Raw genomic sequence first — 23714 nt, 5'->3', positions numbered from 1 at the left:
CCATGGGACTCTCAAGAGTCTCCTCCAGCACCAGAATTCAAAAGCATCAATTCTTCGGCGATCAGCCTTCTTTATGGTCCAGCTCTCACTTCCATACATCACTACTGGGAAAACCAGAGCTTTAACTATGCTAAACCTACTAACGTTTTTAAGTGTTTACAGTGCTCCTTCAGGTATTCTACAAAGTTAGTCCATTCTTTTTAAAAATCTTTTATCTTCTTGGTGTCTGAACTTCCCTGTCATTTTCGCCTTTTCGGCATAGTCGATCAATTTCGCTATCCATGTTCGCAGGCTTGCTTATCTCAAGATGCTCAACAGGGTGAGCTGAGAAGCACTCACCATTTTCCTGTTGAGCTCCTCACTCTGAACTCACGGCAGATTCTCTGTCCATCAGGATGCATCGATAGCCCTGTAGCTGATAAAAATATAGGGGATTCGAACAGTTCCCCATGAAAACTGTTCTGCACTGGTCAGATCACATCTGGAGTTGTAGGTGCCTCACTTTATGATTGAAATCGGTCCTGTTTGCACGTAACACTAAACTGTGGTTTGTTTAACAAACGCGAAGTGACACTAGTTGTCCTGTGGACGATCATACAAATAATGACAGCCATCGAGTGAAGCAGAATGGTTGCAGATTCAGGACAGATAAAAGGAAGTGCTTCATGTAATATATAATTAAACAGTTTCAGGGAGGATAAGGTGATCAATGGCTACTAGTCATGATGACTCTGTACCACCGGCATGTTGGAGGCAGTTTTCTTCTGAATGCCAGTTGCTGAACATGAGCAAGAGAGTTCTGTTGCCTTCATGCCCTGCTCCTGTGCTTCTTAAAGACATCTGCTTAGCTACTGTAGGAAATGGGCTGCTAGACTAGATGGGCCTTGGATCTGACCCAGACGGAGTCTTCTTCACAGTTACCCAAAACCCTTGACAAAGTTCTGTCCTCTGCAACATCTGAAAGTAGTTTTCCCACCACTGAATCCTAGGAGCGCTGCCTGTTCCATCACCCAGTCAAAGGCGATATTGCTGCAATTATTTCTCAGAAAATAGATTAAAAACCTCTTACTCTTTCTTCGGCTCCATAATGTTGTTAGGAAAATTTCCTGCTTTTGGTGGCAGCTTGTGGCTTCGGCTCGCAGGGTCATCTTGACCACTCCCCCCCCCCCACACATTGCCTTTTGGCAGTACTTTTCGAGGGGGGAGTGACGGGAGATTGGCGCTTCCGCTGGACATCTCGACGTCCCACAGACCCTCATGGGACTTTTGGGGGTGTGTGTGTGCCTATCCCAGGCACTCTCCCCTCTTAACCCTGCAGCCTTGGTCCGATCACGACGATTTAACATTGTGATTTTAAAAGACAGCTTTAAAACTGTTTCAGTCACAGTTCTAAAAGAGTTATGCCATTGGAGGGTTTTTCACTCCCCTGCTCGCCGTTCCCAGTTTTTCCCCTTTCAGACCTTTTGTGTTGTGAAGAAGGAATGGTGGGAAAATATCGTCCCCCCCCCCCCCCCCGGCATTATGACCTTCACACAATTTGGCACCAAGGTGTGTTGGGACACATAGTGTGTTTCTTCCTTGTGTGCTAGTATTGCTTTCTGGGTGAAGTTGACCTGGAAGAGTTGCCATCCAGGCCGGTCCCATCCTGCTGCTGCTCCTCACTGGCAGTCACCCCTCCCATATCAATTGGAAAGGGCTCTGGGATGAAGGATTTGGAGCTGCGGGGAGACCTATCAGGGTCGGAAGCGGTGTACGGCTGCCCCTGAGCCATGCTGGACCATGCAGTTCAGAATGCAACTTTTCTCCCTCTTTACTCTCCAGGTAATCAAGCCGGATGGTTGTGACAATGACACAACAGAAACAGCTCAAGGATCAGATCCTCCTGGGAGTTCCCCGGGCGCTTGTGTGCTTCGTGATCCAGGAAAAGGCGACGTTAACAGCCCGGACGTTGTTATAGAGGCTCAGTTTGATGACGAAGATGTTGAGGCCAAGCAAGATGGCTCAAGGGAGACCAAGGATCAGAAGCAGCTGTCCCTGGGGGCTGGAGAAAATGGTGAGTTGGGGTTCAGCCGCAAATGGTAGAGCCAGCTGTTTTTCCCCGCCTTTTCCACTTCCATTTCCTTTAAAAGCAAATCAGGAGCTTAAATTGCTTTAGTACTGTTGTGCAGCCTATAACTTTTTTTTTTGGCTGGGGGCGGGGCAGGGAGGGACAGGTGTCTATAAACATACCTGAAAACAAAACCACAAATAATTAAAAATATAAAGAAAGCAATGTTGGGTGGACTTGAAGAGCTGCTGGGCCTGATTCATTTGTATTGTGTCTGAAAGGCAGTGGGGAGCCACTGAATGCATTTTTGCAATGACCCTGAAAGATCTTTGCCCTACGCAATTTAACTCCAAAAGGTTTCAGTGAGGAAATGGATTTTCTCTCTTCGCTGGGAATATCCGCATGCATGTTTCCCTCTCTTTCATTGTCACTGTTTTCCTGCTACTTTTTGAGTCTTCCACTCCGTTACCTATTTATTCTGGCTTTCTGCCAGTAAGGGTCAAAAGCCCTCCCTTGATTCCATCGTACACATTAAAAGTTCTCCATTCCAGAGTTCCTTTCCATTGATATCACTGGACTATTATAGGCAGTTGGTTCCAGTTGATATAAAAGGTTTCATTTGGGATGCCTCTTGCAACACGAGTCTCTGGCGTCTTTTCCTTTTGAGAATTTCACCTAGACATTTTTATTTAACTTTCTTAGGTGTGTATGCAACTATTTAGGCATCTGTATATATTTTGAAGAGCTTTCTGTTATGATTTGAGCCTCACTAACCAGGCTTTTGGGGTAGTTTTCAATTTCTACAGGTTGTTTTAAATTTTGGGGGTCCTGTTGCTTACTTTGTTTTTGTTACTCAAGTTTTCTCAATACATCTGTTTATACATTTTAAATTCTTGCAGTATTTTTTTATTTTGCAGAATGTAGCCAAATAACTTAAGGTTGGCATTAATTGGGTGTGGGAGTATTGCAATGTATTACATTTAGTACCTATCACCTCATTTCCTATTTGTCTATATTATTAGTGTCCCCCCCCAAAAAAAAATATATTCCACCCTCCCCTCCCCTCAAAGACCCTTCATTGTGCCTGGAGTAATTCTCAGTCCTAGCACCTGGAATTTTTTTGCCTGCCACTGAATTCTGTCTCTGCTTTTGTGGTTGGTTTTGCTCAGAGATGGTTCTGAAACAGTATTCAAGGGCAGATCCTTGTAGAGCAGGGAATGAGCCGCAGGCCGCAGGGTTGTGACGAAGTCTGAATGAAAAAGCTCAGCAGCACCAGAGGTTCCCCAGCTACAGTGGTGCCCCGCAAGACGAATGCCTCGCAAGACGGAAAACCCGCTAGACGAAAGGGTTTTCCGTTTTGGAGGTGCTTCGCAAAACAAATTTCCTATGGGCTTGCTTCGCAAGATGAAAATGTCTTGCGAGTTCCTGCGGGTTTTTTCCCCTTCCCCCCCTTTTTCCCAAGCCGCTAAGCCGCTTATCAGCTGATCCGCTAAGCCACTTAACAGCTGATCCGCTAAGCCGCTTATCAGCTGATCTGCTAAGCCGCTTAACAGCTGATCAGCTAAGCTGCTTATCAGCTGATCTGCTAAGCCGCTTAACAGCTGATCAGCTAAGCCACTAAGCCGCTTATCAGCTCATCCGCTAAGCCCGCTAAGCCGCTAATGGGCTCGCTTCGCAAGACGAAAAAAACCGCAAGACGAAGAGACTCGCGGAACGGATTCTTTTCGTCTTGCGAGGCACCACTGTAATTCATTAGCCGTATCCAGAGGGTGGCAGGCTTCCTTGCACGTCTTCACTCGCTGTCCTTCCTCCCAGGCCCTTTAGTCCTGCAATAGCCTTGGAGTCCTTTCTTGTGCTGTTGTGCCTTCTCCTTCCATTTGGCACAGTATCTAACAAAGCATTTTCTGTGAAAATAAGATGCTCGCCATTTCTGTTGATGCCAGGTATCTGTTGGTGGTTTATTTCACAAAATGCTGCTTGCCGAGAAACAAGGTTAATCCTCCCAAGGCTTGATTCTACATCTAGGGGGTGGGAATTGAGTATCTTGGCCATGTTTTAAAAAGAAATCCCCTCCGCTCTGTGCAGCCCTGAAACATAAGCAAATTGCTCCGAGGGTATCCTTGGGAGCATTCCCAGGCACGACTGACGCTGCTTGGGTAGCTGAACTTTGATGTAAATGTTTTGCCACTTGCGATTGTGATGTTGGTAGGCGAAGATACTGCAGTTGTGTCGGTTCCTCTTGCATGCAGAGTGTTCAGTGAGCCTCAAATTTTCAATCTTCCCAAGCTCGGGGGAGGCCTAGAAAATGCTGCGTTCAGTACTCTATTATGCAGCAAGCCTAGCTGGGCTCAGATACAGCCAAAACTTCATGCGAGCTTCCCTGATTTTGAAGCCATTCTTAGCAACACACCCAGGAGCTGTTATTGTGAGTGATCCTTTTGGTTGTGGAGTGCTCTCTGGCCTTCCTAGCTAAAGCAGCCTTCGCATGGATGTGCTGGCTGGGAATGAGGGGAGACTTTAAAACCCCCACCCAACCTACACACAGAGGCAGATGGGAGGAAAACAGCACTCTTTTCTGTACATTCCCTTTGTAGTAAGGCTGGTCCTAGCACCTGAGCTTGTCTCAGCCCTGAGATGCACACATTTGCCAGATCCTCCAGCCTGCCTGGCGTTTCATCCACATCGTTTGCATTTTCATTCAGTGCTCCCAGTTGTGTAAACTCTCTTAGCTAAATAGGCACAGCAAATACAGGAACTAGGAAAGAGGAGCTATGGTAGTAAGGTGGGATTTCCAAAGAAAGAGTTTTAAGGAAACATCATCAGGGAAGTTGTGTTTGGTGGGGTTTTTTTTGAGAAACTTTCCTGAACACTTTGGGAATGCACTGTATAGACTGCCCTGGCTGGTGTTCCCTTTCTTCTACCCCACCCCCCACCCCCCAAACACACATGGCAGGTAGGTGGCATTCTGCACTGCCTGATCGGGCGATTTCAGGCAAGATGAGCTAAACCTTTAATTGAGAAACATTTCCAGGTAAGAGGACGTTGTGGTTAAACACGTTGGTCTGGCACTTCCTGGTTCTGGGAAAAGGGATATTCCATGTTTTGCTCACCAGGTTTGCTTCTAGCCTCCTGGCCCTATCATTACATAGCTGGAAATTCCAATCTCGCCATGGGATCTATAAGACATGGAATGTCACCACTGATGAAGGAATCTGAACCTCTTAAGGAGAAGCTTTGGAGTCTGAGCTTGGTCTTAAAAACAGGATGAGGTTGTGTATACGACCAAGAATTAGGCTTCATTGGCTAGCTTGGATGTTGTAGTTCAGGAATTTGGTGCAAAGGTATCTCATGTCTGGCAGCATATCACAAGTAGAAGTTCACAAATTTCTTGGAAGGCATGGTCCCTCACAGGGAATGTCTATTTGCATCCAGCAACTGGAAATTAAATGTTCCGGCCCTGCCTGGTGCTGTGCTGCCATACAGGACCTGCAGGGATTGGTTAATTGATATTTAATGCATATTCTGTCCTTCATCTGTAGATCTCAGGGCAGTTCACAACATAAAAATACAAGGGGGAAAAACCACAAAACACACAATAAAAGCAAGAACAACAACAACACACACATGCACCCCCACAGCACATTTAAAAGTCTATAGGATGTCAGATCAGCCAAAGGCCTGGTTAAAGAGGAATGTTTTCACCTGGTGCCTAAAGGTGTTTAATGAAGATGCCAGCTGAACCTGCCTGGGGAGAGCATTTCACAAATGGGAAGTCGCTGCTGAAAAGGCCCATTCTCATGTTGCCACTCTCCAGGCCTCTCGTGGAGGAGGCACGCAGAGAAGGGATCTGCCTTCTGGACTGCGCTTGGGAATCTCAGGCCATACAACATACAGACTTACCTGTGTTGAGGGAGAGGCTGTAGCCGAGTGGCAGAGCATCTGTTTTGCATGCAGAAGGGCCCAGGTTCAGTCCTGGGCATCTTGAAGGTGAGGCTGTGAGAGTCCCCTCCCAAAACCTGGAAAGCCACTGCCAGTCACAGTACAGTGGTACCTCTGGTTACGTACTTAATTCGTTCTGGAGGTCCGTTCTTAACCTGAAACTGTTCTTAAACTGAAGCACCACTTTAGCTAATGGGGAATCCCACTGCTGCCGCGCCACTGCTGCATAATTTATGTTCTCATCCTGAAGCAAAGTTCTTAACCCGAGGTACTATTTCTGGGTTAGGGGAGTCTGTAACCTGAAGCGTATGTAACCTGAAGTGTATGTAACCCGAGGTACCACTGTACTGGGCTAAGTGGGGGCCAATGGCCTGACTTTGCCTATGGCATCTTCCAATTCCCCCAACTTTTAAATAAGCATTGAGTGCAGATGTAACTGTTCCGTGTGGAGCTAACTACTGCCTTGTCTCATCCTGGATTGACTTCTGTATGCAACTTCTTATCTGTGCTGTTTGCAGTTTCTTCTTCCTTGATGAAACCCTTTGTCTTTGCCTTTTCCCTGCCCACCATGAACACTGGGAGACTTCATGCTCTGCCCCCCACCCCCCGGAAATAAGGAAAAATGGTTCAGCAAGGAATGCTGAAGCCTGTCGTTCTCTCTTAGCGCTATTAAATTTACCTTTATCTCAAAGTATGGGACGCGGGTGGCGCTGTGGGTTAAACCACAGAGCCTAGGACTTGCTGATCAGAAGGTTGGCGGTTCGAATCCCCGCGACGGGGTGAGCTTCCGTTGCTTGGTCCCTGCTCCTGCCAAGCTAGTAGTTCGAAAGCACGTCAAAGTAGATAAATAGGTCCCGCTCCTGTGGGAAGGTAAATGGCGTTTCCGTGTGCCGCTCTGGTTCGCCAGAAGCGGCTTAGTCCTGCTGGCCACATGACCCGGAAGCTGTATGCCGGCTCCCTCAGCCAGTAAAGCGAGATGAGTGCCGCAACCCCAGAGTCGGTCACAACTGGACCTAATGGTCAGGGGTCCCTTTACCTTTACCTTTCTCAAAGTATCTCAAGGTGTCTCAACCATGAGAGTCACAAGGGTCAAATGGAGGTGCTGTGTGTGTGTGTGTGTGTGTGTGTGTGTGTGTGTGTGCGCGCGCACATCTCAGTTGGCCCATGGGTGTGAGGTCCCCCACCTCTGATGTAGCTGTTCATGAGTCCTTTAAAGCCCCAGGTGTGTGGATGCTGCAGGTGGAGGAAAGGACTTTCCTGAGCTACCCTTTCCTTTTACCTGATCTTAGTGCGCTTGGGGTAGCACCAAGCACAAACCTGCTCCTTACTTCTTGCTCACATGGGCAAGAAAACTCAGGAGCATTAACTGCATCAGGTACTGCATTTTTTTTTTAAAAGGTGCAGCTTGGATCTTGGGCAAACACAACCATTACTCTTGCCAGAATGTTATAACTGGGATAGTGAGCATCTCCTCACTGCTTTCCTTTCCATCCAGTCTGGAGGATGCATTTTCTCACTGTTTGCTGGATATTTCTTTCTTCCTTTCTTTTTTAAAAAAGTCAGAAAACACAATATATTTTCATTTGGAAGTGGGAATTGCTAACATTAATTGTGCTCCTCTTGGAGAGAGTCGCAAATTTCCACAGCAGCAAGCCTGGAAAAAATAACTTTGGATCTGTCATGGTTAATAAGTGTTTTAATCTGACGGCTTTAAGGGCTCGTTTTGGTCACTTCAGCTGTCCTGGTTAATCTAATTTGTGCAAGAGACTTTCATGAAAAGGTTTAAATATGTACATATATGAATATAACCTCTCTCTGTCTTGGAGCAGGAGGAGGGGCTGGTGGCTCAAGCATAGTTTACCAGGCCTCTGAAAAGCTGCCGTCTCGGAGGGGTGCTAACGCTGCAATTCTAATTTGCTGCTAATAACAGAACTAATTGGAGAGGTTTCTTGCCATTAGTGCCTAATTTTCTTTTCAGCAAAGCTATAACAATTTTCGGTTTTGTCAGGTAATCACCCAAAAGGAAAACAAGGGGATTAAAGCACCGGTTTTTCCCTGGGCTGGAGCTCCTGGCGGGTGTTTTCACTGTAAGATAAGCTTAGCAAGCCCTGCCCAAGCTAACATAGTAAATCTCCCACTGCAAACACAGCACTGCCCAGGGTGGAAATATTGAATGGTCACCGGATAACCACGACAGCAAAGGTTCGGCATAGTTTATTTCTGGTTTGGCAAATGGCAGCTGCCTCCTTTTCTATGCCCCTCCCCACCTTATCCCCACACTTTTACCTCCCTGTTCAGCTGTCTGGGATTTCTCCCAGTTTCCTTGATTCTCCCTTTACTCGCCCGCATCTTCGCTGCTCCAGACTCCTCTGCACTGCGGTTCTCATTGGGCATGTGCCCACGTGACTCCCCGCCACTGGAGGCCAATAGAAGCCGTGGGCTGCCGGTGCCGCTTTTTAAGTTACTCTGCCTCTGCCTGATCGTGGCCCCTCATTGACTGCTGGAGCAATGGATGCAAGCGTTGGCCCGTTGTTCATAAGCAGCGTGGGCATGCAAGGTTGGCGAGGGAGCAGCACTCTTCCTAGAGTGGTCCTGGAAGCACCCAGTTAAATGCCTGGTCATGACTGCTGCTTCCTTATTGTCTCAGATCTCTTTGCTGTGGTGCACGTTTCACTGATGAATGGATGGGCAAGGGATTTGGAATAAAAAGAAGCAAAGCAAAACGAAACACAAGGCGTAATTAGTTTTGTGGAGCGTACTGCTACAAGATGCAGGGACGGCCACCAGATTTAGATGGCTTTTCAAGGACATTAGATAAACCCAAGGAAGAGGGAGAGGCTGTGTTGGACGTCCCCCCAGCACCAGTTTCTACGGTGCCAAGTTCCTCCTGCACAGCCGTAGGCCGTGTGGGTCAGATTCAGCTAACTCGCTCCACTCGCATAAGCTAGTGCAGGGGTCTGCAACCTTTAAGACAAAAAGAGCCACTTGGACCCATTTCCGAATGGAAAAAAAAGGGAGCCGCAAAACCATTGCAACATTGAAAGCATGCGCGCCGCTGCCCTCTGATCTGACAGTGGGCGGGAAGGTGACGTCGGGACGGTGCGCGACTAATGCACGCACCACCCCCATGCGACGTCACAGCCAGTACAGCGCCCGCCACAGTGGGGAGTGTCGAGGCGCAAAATGCGCCTCCTCCCCTCGCTAGTATCTGCCCCGGAGCCGCGGCAAAGGTGTAAAAGAGCCACATGCGGCTCCGGAGCTGCGGGTTGCAGACCCCTGATCTAGTGCAAGCATTCTTGCTACTGTAAGGATGCTTTTGCCCCTCTCTCTGCATGCCCCCTGGGTCTCCCCAAAATCTGCTCTGGGGGACAGGGGAGCCCCCCCCCAGAACATCATGCAGGGGGAGCAGAGGAGATGATTGATCCACTGGGCAAGCAGGAGTCCTTTTGCAGATGGAATGGTCTCCTTGTGCTATATTTCTCCAATGAAAATTTCTCCAGTGAAAATAGAGACATCCTAAATAATCACAATCACAATCATTTTATTATTTATACCCCACACATCTGATTGTGTTGCCCCAGCCACCCTGGGCAGCTTCAAGCGTATATAGAAACATAACAAAACATAAACATTTAAAAACCTCCCCAAACAGGACTGCCTTCAGATGGCTCCTCAAGGTTGTATAGTTACTCATCTCCTTGGCTTGGGGGCTGCTTAACTCCATACCTTCCAACATTTCTCTGATGAAAATAGGGATGTCCTAAGGAAAAGCGGGATTTTGCAGGATAAAATCAGAAACCGGGACGGCTTCCGTAAATCCAGGAATATCCCTGGAAAAGAGGAACACTTGGAAGTTCTTCAGCAGTGGGGAACGGGAGAGGAATAGGAGGGGCACCACAGCAGCAGTATTAATTTTCAAGAGTGGCAGCTTGAGTTTGGGGCATTCCTCTGGTTCTTTTGGTTCTTCTCACACACCCATGTGGAGCAGAGAACAATTAAGATTGTGGGTGGGAAATTAAGTTAAGTGGACTGGGAGATGAATTGGAAGAGCACAAGTGCGTCACCTGTCCTGTCACCTGGCGGCTGCAATTCCACCTGGCAGCCTCAGTGGGAGAGATGGGAAGCAGGGCTCCCTCCATAGGCACCTCCTGCTCCTGAGCTGTTTCTATGCCGCCTGGTCATTGTTGTCGTTTAGTTGTGTCCGACTCTTGGTGACCCCATGGACCAGAGCACACCAGGCCCTCCTGTCTTCCACTGCCTCCCCCAGAAAACTCCATGGACAAAGACAACAGACCTGGCCATTACGAGAACTAAAGTTTATATTTATTTATTTATTTAATTTATATGCCACTTTTAACTTCCAAGGATCTCAGGGTGGTGTGCCTGGTTCTCCTCCTCCCCATTTCACCCTCACAACAACCCTGTGAGGAAGGTTCGACCAAGAGATGGTGACTGGCCCAAGGTCACCCAGGGAGCTGCTGCGTAGCTGACTGGGGATTCGAACTTGCTCTCCCAGGTCCTACCCCAAAGCTCTATAGCCATTGTATCACACTGGATCTAAGAATTGGTGCCTGAACTTGGTTTTCCCACTCTTCCCTCTCTGTCCCTCACTTTTTGCATGTTGTGGCTTTTTTTAAAAAGAAAAGGAAAAAGATTACAGGGCCTGCCTAGTTTTAATTCCTTGTTCTGTTACCCACTCTGGGAGCCTTTTGGGCTGAACGTTCATAAATGGATAACTGTTGCCTCTTGGTTTACGTCTTGCTGGCATCCTCTTTCACCCCTCCCTCCCTTAGAGCAGGGTGGTGAACCTGCGGCTCTATAGAAATTGTTTAACTCTGACCATCCCATTGGGCATGCTGGCTGCTGGGGCTGCTGGGAGTTGGAGCCTAGCGGCATGTGGAGGGCCACACGTCCCCCACCCAGCCCTGGACGACTGATGCAGGGCTTTTCATAAGCTTTATGAAATAACTACGGCTGGCCCTTCGCCGAAGACTATCTCCTTGCAAGGTGCGGTTTTGAATTCCAGGCTAAATGTGCATTTTATAACCTTTCATAACATTATTTAAAGGAAATTAAATATTTTAATGAATGCAATCACTTAAAGGGGACTATTTATGTAATGCGAAAAGTTAAAGTGACCCCAACGCAAGAAATGCCAGGAAACTCTAACGCTTTTTATTTGCATTTAATAAATAGAGCGTGTTTTCCACCATTTTGTTTATTATGGCTGGTATAGATGTACTTGTAAATTTTGGGGTTTATTTTTATTTTAGCAGATGTGCACAAGGGAAGTTGACCATATATCTGTTTCCCATTGCAGCCTGGAGGGATATTGCAATGCCGCTATTTGTTCCAAGGCAATTTTGACATACCCTTTCCTCTTCCTTTGGCTTCTTTCAGTCCGGGCCGGCGCTCCAAGCTGCCCCTCGGGACTGCCAGGCAGGGACATTAAAAGGCTCGAAGGAAGGGAAGGAAGCAATTGTAATGTGTGCGTTTTTATGTGTGTGTTCCGTAGGGAGGGACCTGGAGACCTGCGGCCCCCGCCATGCGAAACAGGAAGACTCTTCCAAGCCGAACGATCCGGACCAGTTCCTGCAGAAGACTGCCAAGGTAGCATCCCATTGGAACTGACCTCAGTGTACTGTCGGAAGGGTTTGTTTCCATTCCCCTGAAAGCAAGGGGAACGGCCACAGCAGCAGAGGGTCCCAGGTCTCACCCAGGTCCCAGGCATCTCTAGGTAGAGCTAGGGGAGAACCCCACACACTGAAATCATGGAGAGCTGCTGGAGGTCAGTGTAGTCAAGATTAAGCCAAATGGACGCCGTGACCTGGCTTGGTATAATGTCACTTCCTGCATTCCAGCTCCTTGGGCATAAGACTCTCATCCAAGCCTTTTGCTTCATCCAATCACCCACTCACTGGCTGTTTGTGAGATGCTCAGCTTTGAGTGCCACAAATGCTCAGGGCGACATGTTGAAGTGGGATCATGTTAAGAATTCCCCACTCAGCCATGAAGCGCTCCCTGGGTTCATTTGGGCTCGTCTCTCTCTCTCAGCCTCACTTACCACACCGTTCTTGTTGAGGTCATCAGACAGGGCTGTGCCGTGGGGATCTTTGCACTCATCCTAGAGCTCCTTGCAGGAAAAGCAGGATGCCGGTGCAATAAATAAAATCCTATTTCAGCTCAAGGACATCTGATATTGGGGGGACCTGATTTCTTTAGGGCATGTGAACAAACTGGCAACCAGTGCTGCTATTTTAAACCGGGTTATGCGAGTCCTGGGACGCAGGTGGCGCTGTGGGTTAAAGCCTCAGCGCCTAGGACTTGCCGATCGAAAGGTCTGCGGTTTGAATCCCTGCGGCGGGGTGCGCTCCCGCTGCTCGGTCCCAGCGCCTGCCAACCTAGCAGTTCGAAAGCACCCCCGGGTGCAAGTAGATAAATAGGGACCGCTTACCAGCGGGAAGGTAAATGGCGTTTCCGTGTGCGGCTCTGGCTCGCCAGATGCAGCTTTGTCACGCTGGCCACGTGACCCGGAAGTGTCTCCGGACAGCGCTGGCCCCTGGCCTCTTGAGTGAGATGGGCGCACAACCCCAGAGTCTGTCAAGACTGGCCTGTACGGGCAGGGGTACCTTTACCTTTACCTTATGTGAGTCCTAAACATAACCTGGCTGCTACATTCTGGATCAGCTGAAGCTCCCAAATTGTCTTTAAGGGCAGCCTATGCAAAGCACATTGTAGTAGTCCAGTCTGGAGGTTATCAGAGCATGGAGTGCCATGGCCAAGTCAAGGGGCTGTAGCTGCCAAACCAGCTGTGGGTGGAAATAGGCACTCCTAACCTCTGATGTCACCACTTGTGCCTCCCATGAGAGCATTGGATCCTGGAGTTCCCCCAGAGATTTGGAGCTGCTCCTTCCAGGTGATTGCAATGTCCAGTCCAGAATAGGCTGCCTCCCCTCTTTGTTCTTATGTGGCCGTGGCTGCCCTGCAGGCACAAGACCGGCCAGCTGCTTCTCACCTCTGGGGAGTGTTCTTTAAAAAGAGGAGTAGTCATGGCCCACGTGAAAGCATTTCGGCACGCCGTGGGTTTGGTCTGGGCTTGGCTCCTTTGCTCTGTTGTTTGAAATTAAATGCATCCCTTTCCTGCATCCCTGCATCCCTTGAAATTAAATGCATCCCTTTCCTGCAACTTCCTGTGGCTCCTGCAGGTGGTCTACATCTTGGAGAAAAAGCATTCCAGGGCAGCCACCGGCTTCATCCGCCTCCTGACCGACCGCAACAGCGAGCTCTTCAAGAAGTGCGCCATGTTCTCTCCCGTGGACCACAGAGTGCCTCGTGCGTACGTGGCCTTGGCTGACTGCCCGCCGGACTTCATCACCAGGCCTGAGGACTATTCCAACACGCTGTTCATCTGCCGTATCGTGGACTGGAGGGAAGACAGCAACTTTGCCCTCGGGTATGTGTGCACATAGGTACAGTGTTACCTCGGGATGTGAACGGGATCCGTTCCAGAGCCCTGCTCACATCCCGAACAGAAGGTAAGACGCATCTTCGCGTGTGGCGTTTTGCTGCTTCCGCGCATGCGCGTGACGTCATTTTGACCGTCTGCGCATGGGCGAGTGGCAAAACCTGGAAGTAATGTGCTCCGTTACTTCTGGGTCGCCGCGGAGCGCAACCCGAAAGCACTCAACCTGAAGCGTATTTATCCCGAGGTATGACTGTATTTATTTATGTATTCGCAGGTTTCATAAGCCGCCTTGGCAGTCAAAAGAATAAAATCAAAGCACATGAGGTTACAGACTCAGTATGCTAAGAGCAATAAAACAATTCCTACAATACTCCTATAAAATGACTGGGTCCCACTTAAGGGGGAAGCCTTCTCAAACAAACGATGCTTCTGTAGATGCCTTAATGTCAAAAACACTGGTCACTTGTCTGATTAATTTATATCCTGCCCTTCGTCCTGAAGGAGCCCAAGGCAGCCGTAGGTAACTGATTCCAGAGGACTGGTGCATCAACACTAAAAGCCCAGTTCCTAGTGTATATGAAGTCCACTGCTGGGGGTATGTAGCATTCTCAGCAGTCAACCATTTGAGGAGTGCTGTTGCCAGGCAGCGATATACTGGGCAAGGTGGTGCCTTAGGTAACCTGGTCCCAGGTTATTCAGGGCCGAGGGTCAAATCATGAGCAGGACTGGTAGCATAGTGGTAAGCAGTACAGCTCCCTTAGCAGGAGCCTAGCATGGCAATCTTGGTGCCGCATTCGGCACTGGCTGCATCTTCTGAACCAAGCCAAGTGAAGCTGCACATGGAGCACATTGTAGTCATCCAGCATGTGGCTGCTGGCTGAAAGACATCTGAAGGCAGCCCCGTATAGGGAGGTTTTTAATGTTTGATCTTTTATCGCTTTTATGATTATTATTAATAATAATATTCTATTGGGAGCTGCCCAGAGTGGCTGGGGAAACCCGGCCAGATGGGTGGGGTATAAATTTATCATCATCACCATCATCTTAAGTGAGGAGGTGGCATTAATAATAATAATAATAATAATAATAATAATAATAATAATAATAATAATTTAGTATTTATATGCAACCTATTTGACTAGGTTGCCCCAGCCACTCTGGGCGGCTCCCAACAGAATATAAAAACATAATGAAACATCATTAAAAACCTCCCTATGCAGGGCTGCCTTCAGAGGTCTTCTAAAGGTTGTATAGGTCATTGACATCTGATGGGAGAGTGTTCCACAGAGTGGGTGCCACTACTGAGAAGGCCCTTTACCTAGTGGTGACCCAATGGTGTCACTGTCTGCAGCTTGCCAGGGTTTCAGGCAAGGGACTGCCCCACCTGGAAGATGTTGGTCTTGTGTGGTACGAACCTTCTCTGCCTGCCCTGCCGCTTACCCTAAGAAATGTGAAAAAGAGAATGGGGTTTCCTTTGAGGTTGTGCCCTCAGAATCCCCCTTGGAAGTGGATCCTGATCAGGGGCGAGTGAAACCAGGACTGTGTCCTGGTGGTGTGCTTTTAGGGGAGGGGGTTCACTTCCGCAACTCTTGGGTGCCACCTGGTGGTCAGTCGAAAGGTCCTTCCTCTTGGAAGGTGGCTGCTTCAACAGGTGAACAGAGGAGGGTGTTGTTGTTTTTTGCAGTTTGCTTTTCGTGGGGAAAGTAGCAGCAGAGGACAGATAATGGGTTGTGTGTGTGTGTGTGTGTGTAGCTGAAGGTGGAAGAATCCCATCATATCCCCCTACAGGTCTTAGGGTGGTACCTGCATTGCAACTGCAGGAGGCAGATAAGAGGCAGGTGTGCAGGTGGTTCAGGTTTAAGCATTCTGCATCTCTGGAGGGGTCAGGATTTAGAGATAACGCTTGGGACACTTGGCTGGAATATGCCAAGGCTTGCTGGGTGCAAGTGTCCGAAGATCTGGAGGCCTCACTGAGTGTCTTGACACTGACCTTACTATCATTTCCTGACCTCTGTTGCCTCTTTGGTTATTGAGAGCAAGGGCACACTTGGCAAATCAGTCAGAGCTGAGCCCCCAAGCTGCATTGGCTCCCACCACCCATCAAACTTTGCTCTTCCACAGTGGGCAAGCGCCTGAGATTGATAGAGCTTGGGTCAGTTTGAGCTGAGAAAGAGCTGATGCGAAAGCTTCCCAGTTTCGATTTTGCAATACCAAATTCAGTGGCGTAGGCATTTTTCCTGAAAATGTAAAAAATGCAGCCACTTAGATATTACGAAGATTTATTGTCCTCTTAAAAAATCAAATCTTGCCTGGTGCCATTGTTTCCTTTGTTGCCTGCATTTTGGCAACATTCCTCTTTCCTGAATTACTTACCTGGGTGATGCAATGAGGTCACTTTGCTAATTACCCAGTTGGCTATGGCTACAAAATGAGGTCACTGAGTGCAGTTGGGCAGTGAGGGTAAGTGAAGGGCATTATAAAAGTGGGTATTCAAATATTTTTGCATGGGATGTGGATAAATCACCCAAAGGGGAGATGCTTTTTGGCATTACTGGAAACACTTGTGAAAAACTGGGAGTAGCTCCTAGTTGTTCGACGTTATTGAGGCCCCTTGGCTGAGATCTGCCAGTTAATACGGATGCATCTGCACAACATCACCATTGTCTGCTTTTCCAACTGCCTAAGATATCCTCTTGCTGTTCTCTGTAGCAGGACGTTAGTGTTGTCTGGGGATCTGCAGAAGGGTATTAAGGAAGTTCCCTGGGGAGCAGTAATGCCAAGACTGGCATCACAGAAAGGGAACGGATAAGAACTGTGAACAGTTCAGTTTTTTCACACACACACCATTTGTGATAGTGCAAATACGTCTGGCCCTCATTACCAATAGTTCTGCTGAGTCTCTCACACTTGCTGTTGCTGGTTGCAAAAAGTCTTGGGGTTGGACTTTGCTTCCCATCTCTTTCCCTTTCCTGCCCCAAAGTGCTTGCATCTGAATATGCATAACCGTGGAGGGGCCTGGATGTGCCAAGGAATAAGGCACATGTCTCACCTAGGTGTAGAAAAAGCTTTCTTTCCTGCATAGGGTAGATGGCTTGCCTGCCTCTAACAATTCAGCTCTGCGCAGAACAGCTCTGCTTGAGTCCTCAGTGTTGCGTCTGGGGAACCTCCCTGTTTCCTGTAACTTGCTACTTCGCCATTTGTCTCGGAGATTTCCCCAACAAACATAATGATAGAATAATTTTCTTTTTCAAATGACTCATCCTTGTTGCCAGGCCAGACTGCTCTACGCATCCCATTTTCTCCAAGAACCAGTCATGTCTGCCTCTTAGCTCTGTCTGATGCAGGTCTGCACAACGTATTGTCCTGTCCCGTGGGGAAGATCTCATTGTTTGTGGCCCTTTCTTGCTGGATGTAAAAAGCACCTGCAGCAATATGCTGGGCAACTTAATCCTGAATTTATCCAAGAATAGGTCTTTGAACCTTGCTACTAATCTCCCTTCCCCTTCTTTAAGTCTGAACGGTGTGTTTTAAGCCAGGGGAAGCCAAATGGAGATCTGTAGCAGGAGGGTGACTCCACCCTGGTCTCTCCCTGAGCTGGAGAGAACCACTTTGTTGGCCGTTGGCATCAAGATACCGTATTGGCCCCAATATAAGCCGCACCCGAATATAAGCCGCACCTTTAAAATTCGCGAGGAAAGAAGAAGAAAAGACAATACCCGAATATAACTCGCTCCCTTAAAATTCTGCAGGCACTCACACCTGTTCCATTTTACTGTATATCTGTTTCAGCAGTGGTATCGTAAAGGCCAGTTTTTGTAAGGTCGTGAAATTAAGATGCACTTTAACTTTTCATGGTCGGAATTTGGGAAAAAGTGAGGCTTATATTCAGGCCACTTTTGTAACTAATCCTTGCATGTATGTGGCAATCCCTAAGGAAGAACTTCTCCCTTCCTTCAAATCTTTTGCCGCAGGGTAAAGATTTCTAATCTTTCTTTCTAATACAATGCCCAGAAAGTGTTTCAGAGCTTGCAATTAGTTTACAAGCTAGCAGGCAGTCGTGTGATCAAGCAGTAGCCAGGGTGATTTCCCCCCCTCCAGCTGAGCGAAGAATTTGAGCCTGGGTCTTTAGTGTTCAGACCTGACTTTCTTGTCTACTGTGTCCCATCCTAAGTGTAGAATATAGGCAGGTTGGTTTCTGCTGCTCTGCAAGGTTTCATGCATATTGTAATCCAGCAGAAAGTGTGCCCCAGCCTTCCCCCATTTTGGTGCCTTCCAGATGTTTTCAAATAGAACTCCCATCACCCTTAGCCTGTGTGGCCAGTGGGCCTTCTCGGCAGTGGCGCCCGCCCTGTGCAATGCCCTCCCACCAGATGTCAAAGAGAAGAACAACTACCAGACTTTTAGAAGACATCTGAAGGCAGCCCTGTTTAGGGAAGCTTTTAATGTTTAATAGGTTATTGTATTTTAATATTCTGTTGGAAGCCGCCCAGAGTACCTGGGGAAACCTTGCCAGATGGGTGGGGTATAAATAATAAATTATTATTATTATATTGTCTGGACAGCATCAGGATGGAGCAGGCTGCTGTATCCTCTTAGCTGTTTCCCTTTCTCCTCTAGCTCAGTAGAGAACACGCCCCCACCTGCATGCTCCATTGGGGGTTGTTAAAGTATCCTGTAACCTGCTCAAAATGATTATGCCCTTCTTCTTCGACATCTGTGTCTCCTTTTCATAGGCAGTTGGCTCAAAGTCTCGGGCAGGCTGGTGAAATTGAGCCGGAAACGGAAGGCATCCTCACGGAATACGGCGTGGATTTTTCGGACTTCCAGCCAGGCGTCCTGCAGTGCCTTCCCCAGAGCCTCCCCTGGGTTATCCCACCAGAAGAATTTGCCAAGAGGAGAGATTTAAGGTAAAAATCTCAGCCGTTTTCTTTCAGGCCTCTTGTCCGCTTGCAGGTTGCCTTGGGATGGGGCTGCAGTTGGTCTGGGATTCTTTCACAGGGAAAATAGGCCAAGTTGTCTCGAGTTTCGGTTGGATGCAGACAGCTACTGTGTTTGGGAAGTTTTGCCTTTAAAGGACTTGTGAGGACAGGAGGGCATATTCGAATGAAAGGCTCAAACTGGAGAACTTTGGGGCCTTTACTTATTTATTTTTGGTCCAGTGTTACAGCTTTTGGCATGGTGGGGTGCAAAATGTACAGACAGTACCATTAATTTCATTTTCTTTTTCATGGATCTAATTGTGACTGCGACAGTAGCAGGTTTCTCAGTAGCGTGGATCCCTCTTGCTGGGCACATTTTGATAATAAAACTGTCAACTTTGTAGAACACGGTTTATGGGTCGTGTCTGTTGACCAGCGTATGGAAAGCAGGAAACGTGGTGAGGATTGTTGGAAATCTTCAGACCTGCCTGTGGGCTTTGGTGGCTCATGCACTCTTTGCAACGAAAGCGCTGAGAGCAGCTTTTGCTTCCTCCCTTTTCATAAGCTGCGTAGCTCATCAGAGGCCCATCTCTTGAGTCTACAGATATTGGCTCGGATTGCCAGCCAGCCTCTAAGCAGATCACATAAAACAAGTTAAAATATTCATTTTAAAAAGTCAGCCGAAAGAAAATTAAAAAAAAAAAAAACAAGTTGACACAAAATGTTAACGAAAGATAAATAAAATCAGTATTTTTAAAACTATTGCACGCGATAAAACCATAAGTGATTGTAACATGCAGCTTTTGACATGTCTGGGTAGCTTTGTTGAAATGAAGGTTTTTAACAGATGCCAAAAACAATACAGCAGAGAGTTCCAGAGAGTAATCTGCCAGTGCAGATCTTTGAGCAGGAGTATAACACACTGGCAAGGCTTCACTCCTGTCGGCAATCACGCTGCAGTTATCTGCACTAACTGCGGTGTTCCACTTCCTCAAATTCTGCGGCACGCAGAAAGCATCTGGGATCGAGGGCTACGAGCCGCAATGCCTGTGCTCTCCTTCCAGAGCTAGAGGCAGCAGTGCATCTGAATACCAGTTGCTGGAAACTGCAAAAAGAGGAGAGTGCTCTTCTGCTTGAGCTCTTGCACACCTTCTTCTCCAAACCACAGCGTGAGTTCTGGGGGCTGAGGCACGACTGGGCACACTAGAGCGCCAGGAACAGTTGCTTTGACTAGCTGGCTAATGGGTGCCTGGCCCATCTATTAGGCTGATCAGAGCAGCAGACACCTTCGAAGCATGGGGGAGGCCTCTTCTGGTGATATTCTTCGGTGCTCTTGTCCAGGAGCGCCTCCAAACCACACTGCTTGGAGTGTCAGTGCTGCTTGTCGTACACCCCTGTTCCTTAAGCCTCCCGCTTCATAGAATCATAGAATAGAATCATAGAATCATAGAGTTGGAAGAGACCACAAGGGCCATCGAGTCCAACCCCCTGCCAAGCAGGAAACACCATCAGAGCACTCCTGACATATGGTTGTCAAGCCTCTGCTTAAAGACCTCCAAAGAAGGAGACTCCACCACAGTCCTTGGCAGCAAATTCCACTGTCAAACAGCTCTTACTGTCAGGAAGTTCTTCCTAATGTTTAGGTGGAATCTTCTTTCTTGTAGGTGGAATCTTCTTTCAGTGCTGGCAGAGCCTCAGAACCTGCCAGTGCCCACGGGAACTCAGGCCTAATTCTCACCGTGGCGAGAGCCCTGTCTCTGGACTGTTTCGCTTCATGTTACAAGCGGGGATTTGTATTGTTGAATCCTCTTTTGTGCAACAAAGCAGGACCCCTTCCTGCATATAGAAAACCAGCATGTCAAGGAGATGTACAGGGTTTGAAAAGGATTAAAACTCTTCTCCCTTGAGGGCATAGGCATCTGGTTGGCCGCTGTGAGGACAGGATCATAGAATCCTAGAGTTGGAAGAGACCACAAGGGCCATCGAGTCCAACCCCCTGCCAAGCAGGAAACAAGGATGCTTGATTAGATCAGCTGCTGGCCTCTAGATCCAGCTGCAGGACTCTTACGTTCTTACGCTAAGCTTCTATGTACAGGGATTTTTTGTATGCACCCACAGCAGAAACTCCCACCTGCACAGTCTGTAGTGGTATAGCCCAATACCTTTCTACCCTCAGGGCGGAAGAGCCCATTGCTGCTGCAGGCAGTGTGTTCCAGGTTGCCAAGTTTCCAGAAGACCCTGCCCCTGCTCTCTGCGTAAGCCACCCTGTACTACAGACTTCTGTAAAATGCCTTCCCCGCCTCCACGGGGCGGAGAAGTTTTCTCTTGAGAGAACCCCCAGGGAAGAAGGCAGCTTGTTCCTTTGCTTGCCTGTAGAAGTTCTGCTTAAACCACTGAGCCTCTTGGGCTTGCTGATCAGAAGGTCAGCAGAATCCCCGCAACGGGGTGAGCTCCCATTGCTCCGTCCCAGCTCCTGCCAACCTAGCAGTTTGAAAGCACGCCAGTGCAAGTAGATAAATAGGTACCACTGTGGTGGAAAGATAAACGGCATTTCTGTGCACTCTGGTTTCCGCCATGGTGTTCTGTTGCACCAGAAGCGGTTTAGTCTTGCTGGCCACACGACCTGGAAAAGCTGTCTGTGGACGAACGTCAGCTCCCTTGGCCTGAAAGCGAGATGAGCGCCACAACTCCTTAGTCGCCTTTGACTCCAGGGGTCCTTTACCTTTTACCTTTACCTGCATTGGGAGCCCATCCATTCCTGCCCTGTCCTCTCTGAGAACAGTGAAAAATAAAATCGCTGCCTTTCTCATGTCCGATATGTCTTCATTTAAGGAAGCGGGGGGCACAGTTTCATTTATTTTTTGCTCTTCTGGCTGGATTGATTAGAGCCAATGTTTCACAGCCGAACAAAGCAAGCAAAGGCGAAGGTGGAAACGGCGATGTGTTCTTTTGGAATTCCAAACGGCATTGAAAAGGCTGAAGGGATGGAGCGGCCAAAGTTGCAGGGTCCAAGGCCTCTTCCTCCTCTCCACCGCCTTCTGTCTTTTTCCTTGCCTCCCTCCCCCCTTGCCAGTTTTTATGGCACAGAGTGCAGGAGAAAAGCAAGGGGTGTGTGTCAAAGGAAACGTTGAAGCGCAACTTTCCACCCAGGGTGCAGGGGCAACGCTGGGGAAGGAAATGTTAAGTGAACCTAAGAAACCCCAAAGCTGCTTCTGTGGCTTCTTCCAAGTGTTTTTAATTTCATTCATATCTTTTTGTTTCTCTTGCTGCTAAACTGGGGCAAGCAACCTAGCCAGGAAAGTCCTCCCAGAGTGGGAAAAGAAAGAAAACCCCAAATCCTGGAGAGAGAGAGAGAGAGAGAGAGAGAGAGAGAGAGAGAGAGAGAAGGGTCATTCTGGGCTGAGCCGCACTGCCTTTTCCATGTCTCCTGTTGTTCGGATGACTGCGGGAAAAGCCTCACGTCACATTTCCTGAAAAGGGCAAATCCCTTGCTCGAAAGGAGATGGCGTACATGGTCTAACAAGGGAGTGTTTGAGGGGATCGTTCTTCACTCCTCGCCTTCAGTTGCGAGCAAGACCTGTGACCTCCTCTGGACCGTTGCAAATGTGAAACTTGGCACCAAAATGTGCTGGCTCTCAATTTTCCAGTTGCTTTCTCTCTCTCTCTCTCTCTCTCTCTCTCTCTCTCTCTCTCTCTCTGTCTTTATTCTTCACTCTCTCCCTCTTTTTTCCACCGAGTGTCATCCTGCCAACCAGTGATTTTATTATTATAAACAGGATGTTGTATTCACTTTTAAGAAGGAATATGAAACTGGAGGTAGAATTACACACTGCACTTTCTCAGCTGCCAAAATAGAAAACAATGAACTAAAAATACCTAGTGCAGTTAAAAGGGTGTTGCGGCAAGGAAATCGGACGGATCCGTGAGGTGGGTTGCCATCCAAAATGGGGAGTTTGTTCTAAGCCGCCCTGAAACCCTGTCTCAGACGTTAGGGGTGCCAGGCTTTGAACACAACAGACAAGCAAACAAGCATTGTTGCCTGAGAGACCTAAGCCCAGAAGAGGAGCTCTGTTAAAACCGGCAGTAGTTAATGAGCCTGCTGCATCCCTGTAGGCGGAGTTAATGAAACATTGCTTTCATAGATGGGAATCTCCAAGGAGGACCACCTGTGGTTCTGGGGGTCCCCCCACCCACATTTGAGAGAAGTTTACAGGCAGAGGATTCTTGACTGAGTTAGTTTGCTGGTTAGTTAGGAGCTGTGAGACAGGTGAGGTCTGGCCCATGGTCACAAATACATGAGCTGGCCTAATGCACTACTCCTCTTTTCCTGAGCTTTAGTCTCCTTAGCTGCAGCATGTGAATAAGGCTGGCCAACATTGCAGGGTCGTTTTCAGGGTTATAGAGGCAGGGTCCATTAAGTGAACAGTTTTTTTTTTTTTAAGAGGCATTGATAGAAAGGGGAAGAATCCAAGCTGCATGCAAGCAGGCAGAGACTATCCCCAAGTGCACCCTGTTTCTGCTCCTCCCTCTTCAGTTCTCCTCTGGTCCTGGGAGACAAGTGGGCAGGAGGAGACAGTGAACCACCCAGAGATATTTTGATGAAGGGTAGTAAATCAATCAATCAATCAATCAATCAATCAATCAATCATCAACCAACCAACCAACCAACCAACCAACCAACCAACCAACCAGTCAGTCAGTCAGTCAGTCAGTCAAATAAATAAATGGTTTGGGAGCCCTTGACTTCCCACCAGCCTGACCAACCTCTCCCTTCTCCTGCACTTGTTCTTCACTCCTGCAGATTCTCCTGCCTCTGCCTCTCGTCTTCCGGCTGATACAGGTTCCTCTGTATCCACTGACCCTTTCTTCCAAGTCAGTCTCCAACCCTGCTTCTCCCGCTGCCCCACTCATCAGTTTCCACCCACCACTCCCTGGTGTTCTGACATGGATCAAGGTGATCCGCTTGAAATCTTCATGGGTTCAGAGATATGGCACCAGGTGATTCTGGATGTTACTTAAAATGGCAAGCAGGATCTTCCGAGGGGACTAAAGATTTCCTTGGTGTCAGTTGAACAAGCGTGCCAAAGCATTCCTCGCCTGGCTTTTGTTCTGTCCTAGGCACGGAGGTGCTGTTCTCAGCACTGTTTCTAGCTGGAAACTCCAGGCAACGGGAAAGTCCCTGCATTGTAGCACAGCCCGCCCTGTTGGGATTAGCAACGCTAATATTTAGAGGCTTGTCGGCTGACAAAAGGAGAGGTGGAGGGGACAGATTTGGCTCAGGGAGCTGGAAGGGAAGGAGCATGGCTCCCGGGGACAGAGGGTTCCCCTCAGCTGGTGGAAGGCG

The 23714-nt window shown here is 48.3% G+C and overlaps 1 protein-coding gene across 7 annotated transcripts in view; it reads left to right on the top strand.

Annotated features, from left to right (window-relative positions):
* DIS3L2 (DIS3 like 3'-5' exoribonuclease 2) overlaps positions 1–23714 on the top strand; it is a 201269-nt gene that overhangs the window by 80604 nt on the left and 96951 nt on the right. For all 7 annotated transcript variants that reach the window (XR_014564298.1, XR_014564299.1, XM_083739250.1 and 4 more), the window contains 4 exons: positions 1822–2053; positions 11502–11596; positions 13192–13439; positions 18185–18358. Coding sequence is in view for 5 of the 7 variants with exons in the window: in XM_083739250.1 (XP_083595376.1) it covers positions 1822–2053; positions 11502–11596; positions 13192–13439; positions 18185–18358 (749 nt within the window). In the remaining 2 variants the exon portion in view is untranslated. The remainder of the gene's footprint in view (positions 1–1821; positions 2054–11501; positions 11597–13191; positions 13440–18184; positions 18359–23714) is intronic.

This window comes from Podarcis gaigeae, assembly GCF_964106915.1.
Source record: "Podarcis gaigeae genome assembly, chromosome: 5".
Taxonomy (NCBI): Eukaryota; Metazoa; Chordata; class Lepidosauria; order Squamata; family Lacertidae; genus Podarcis; species Podarcis gaigeae.
This window is presented reverse-complemented; position numbering and strand designations above follow the sequence as displayed.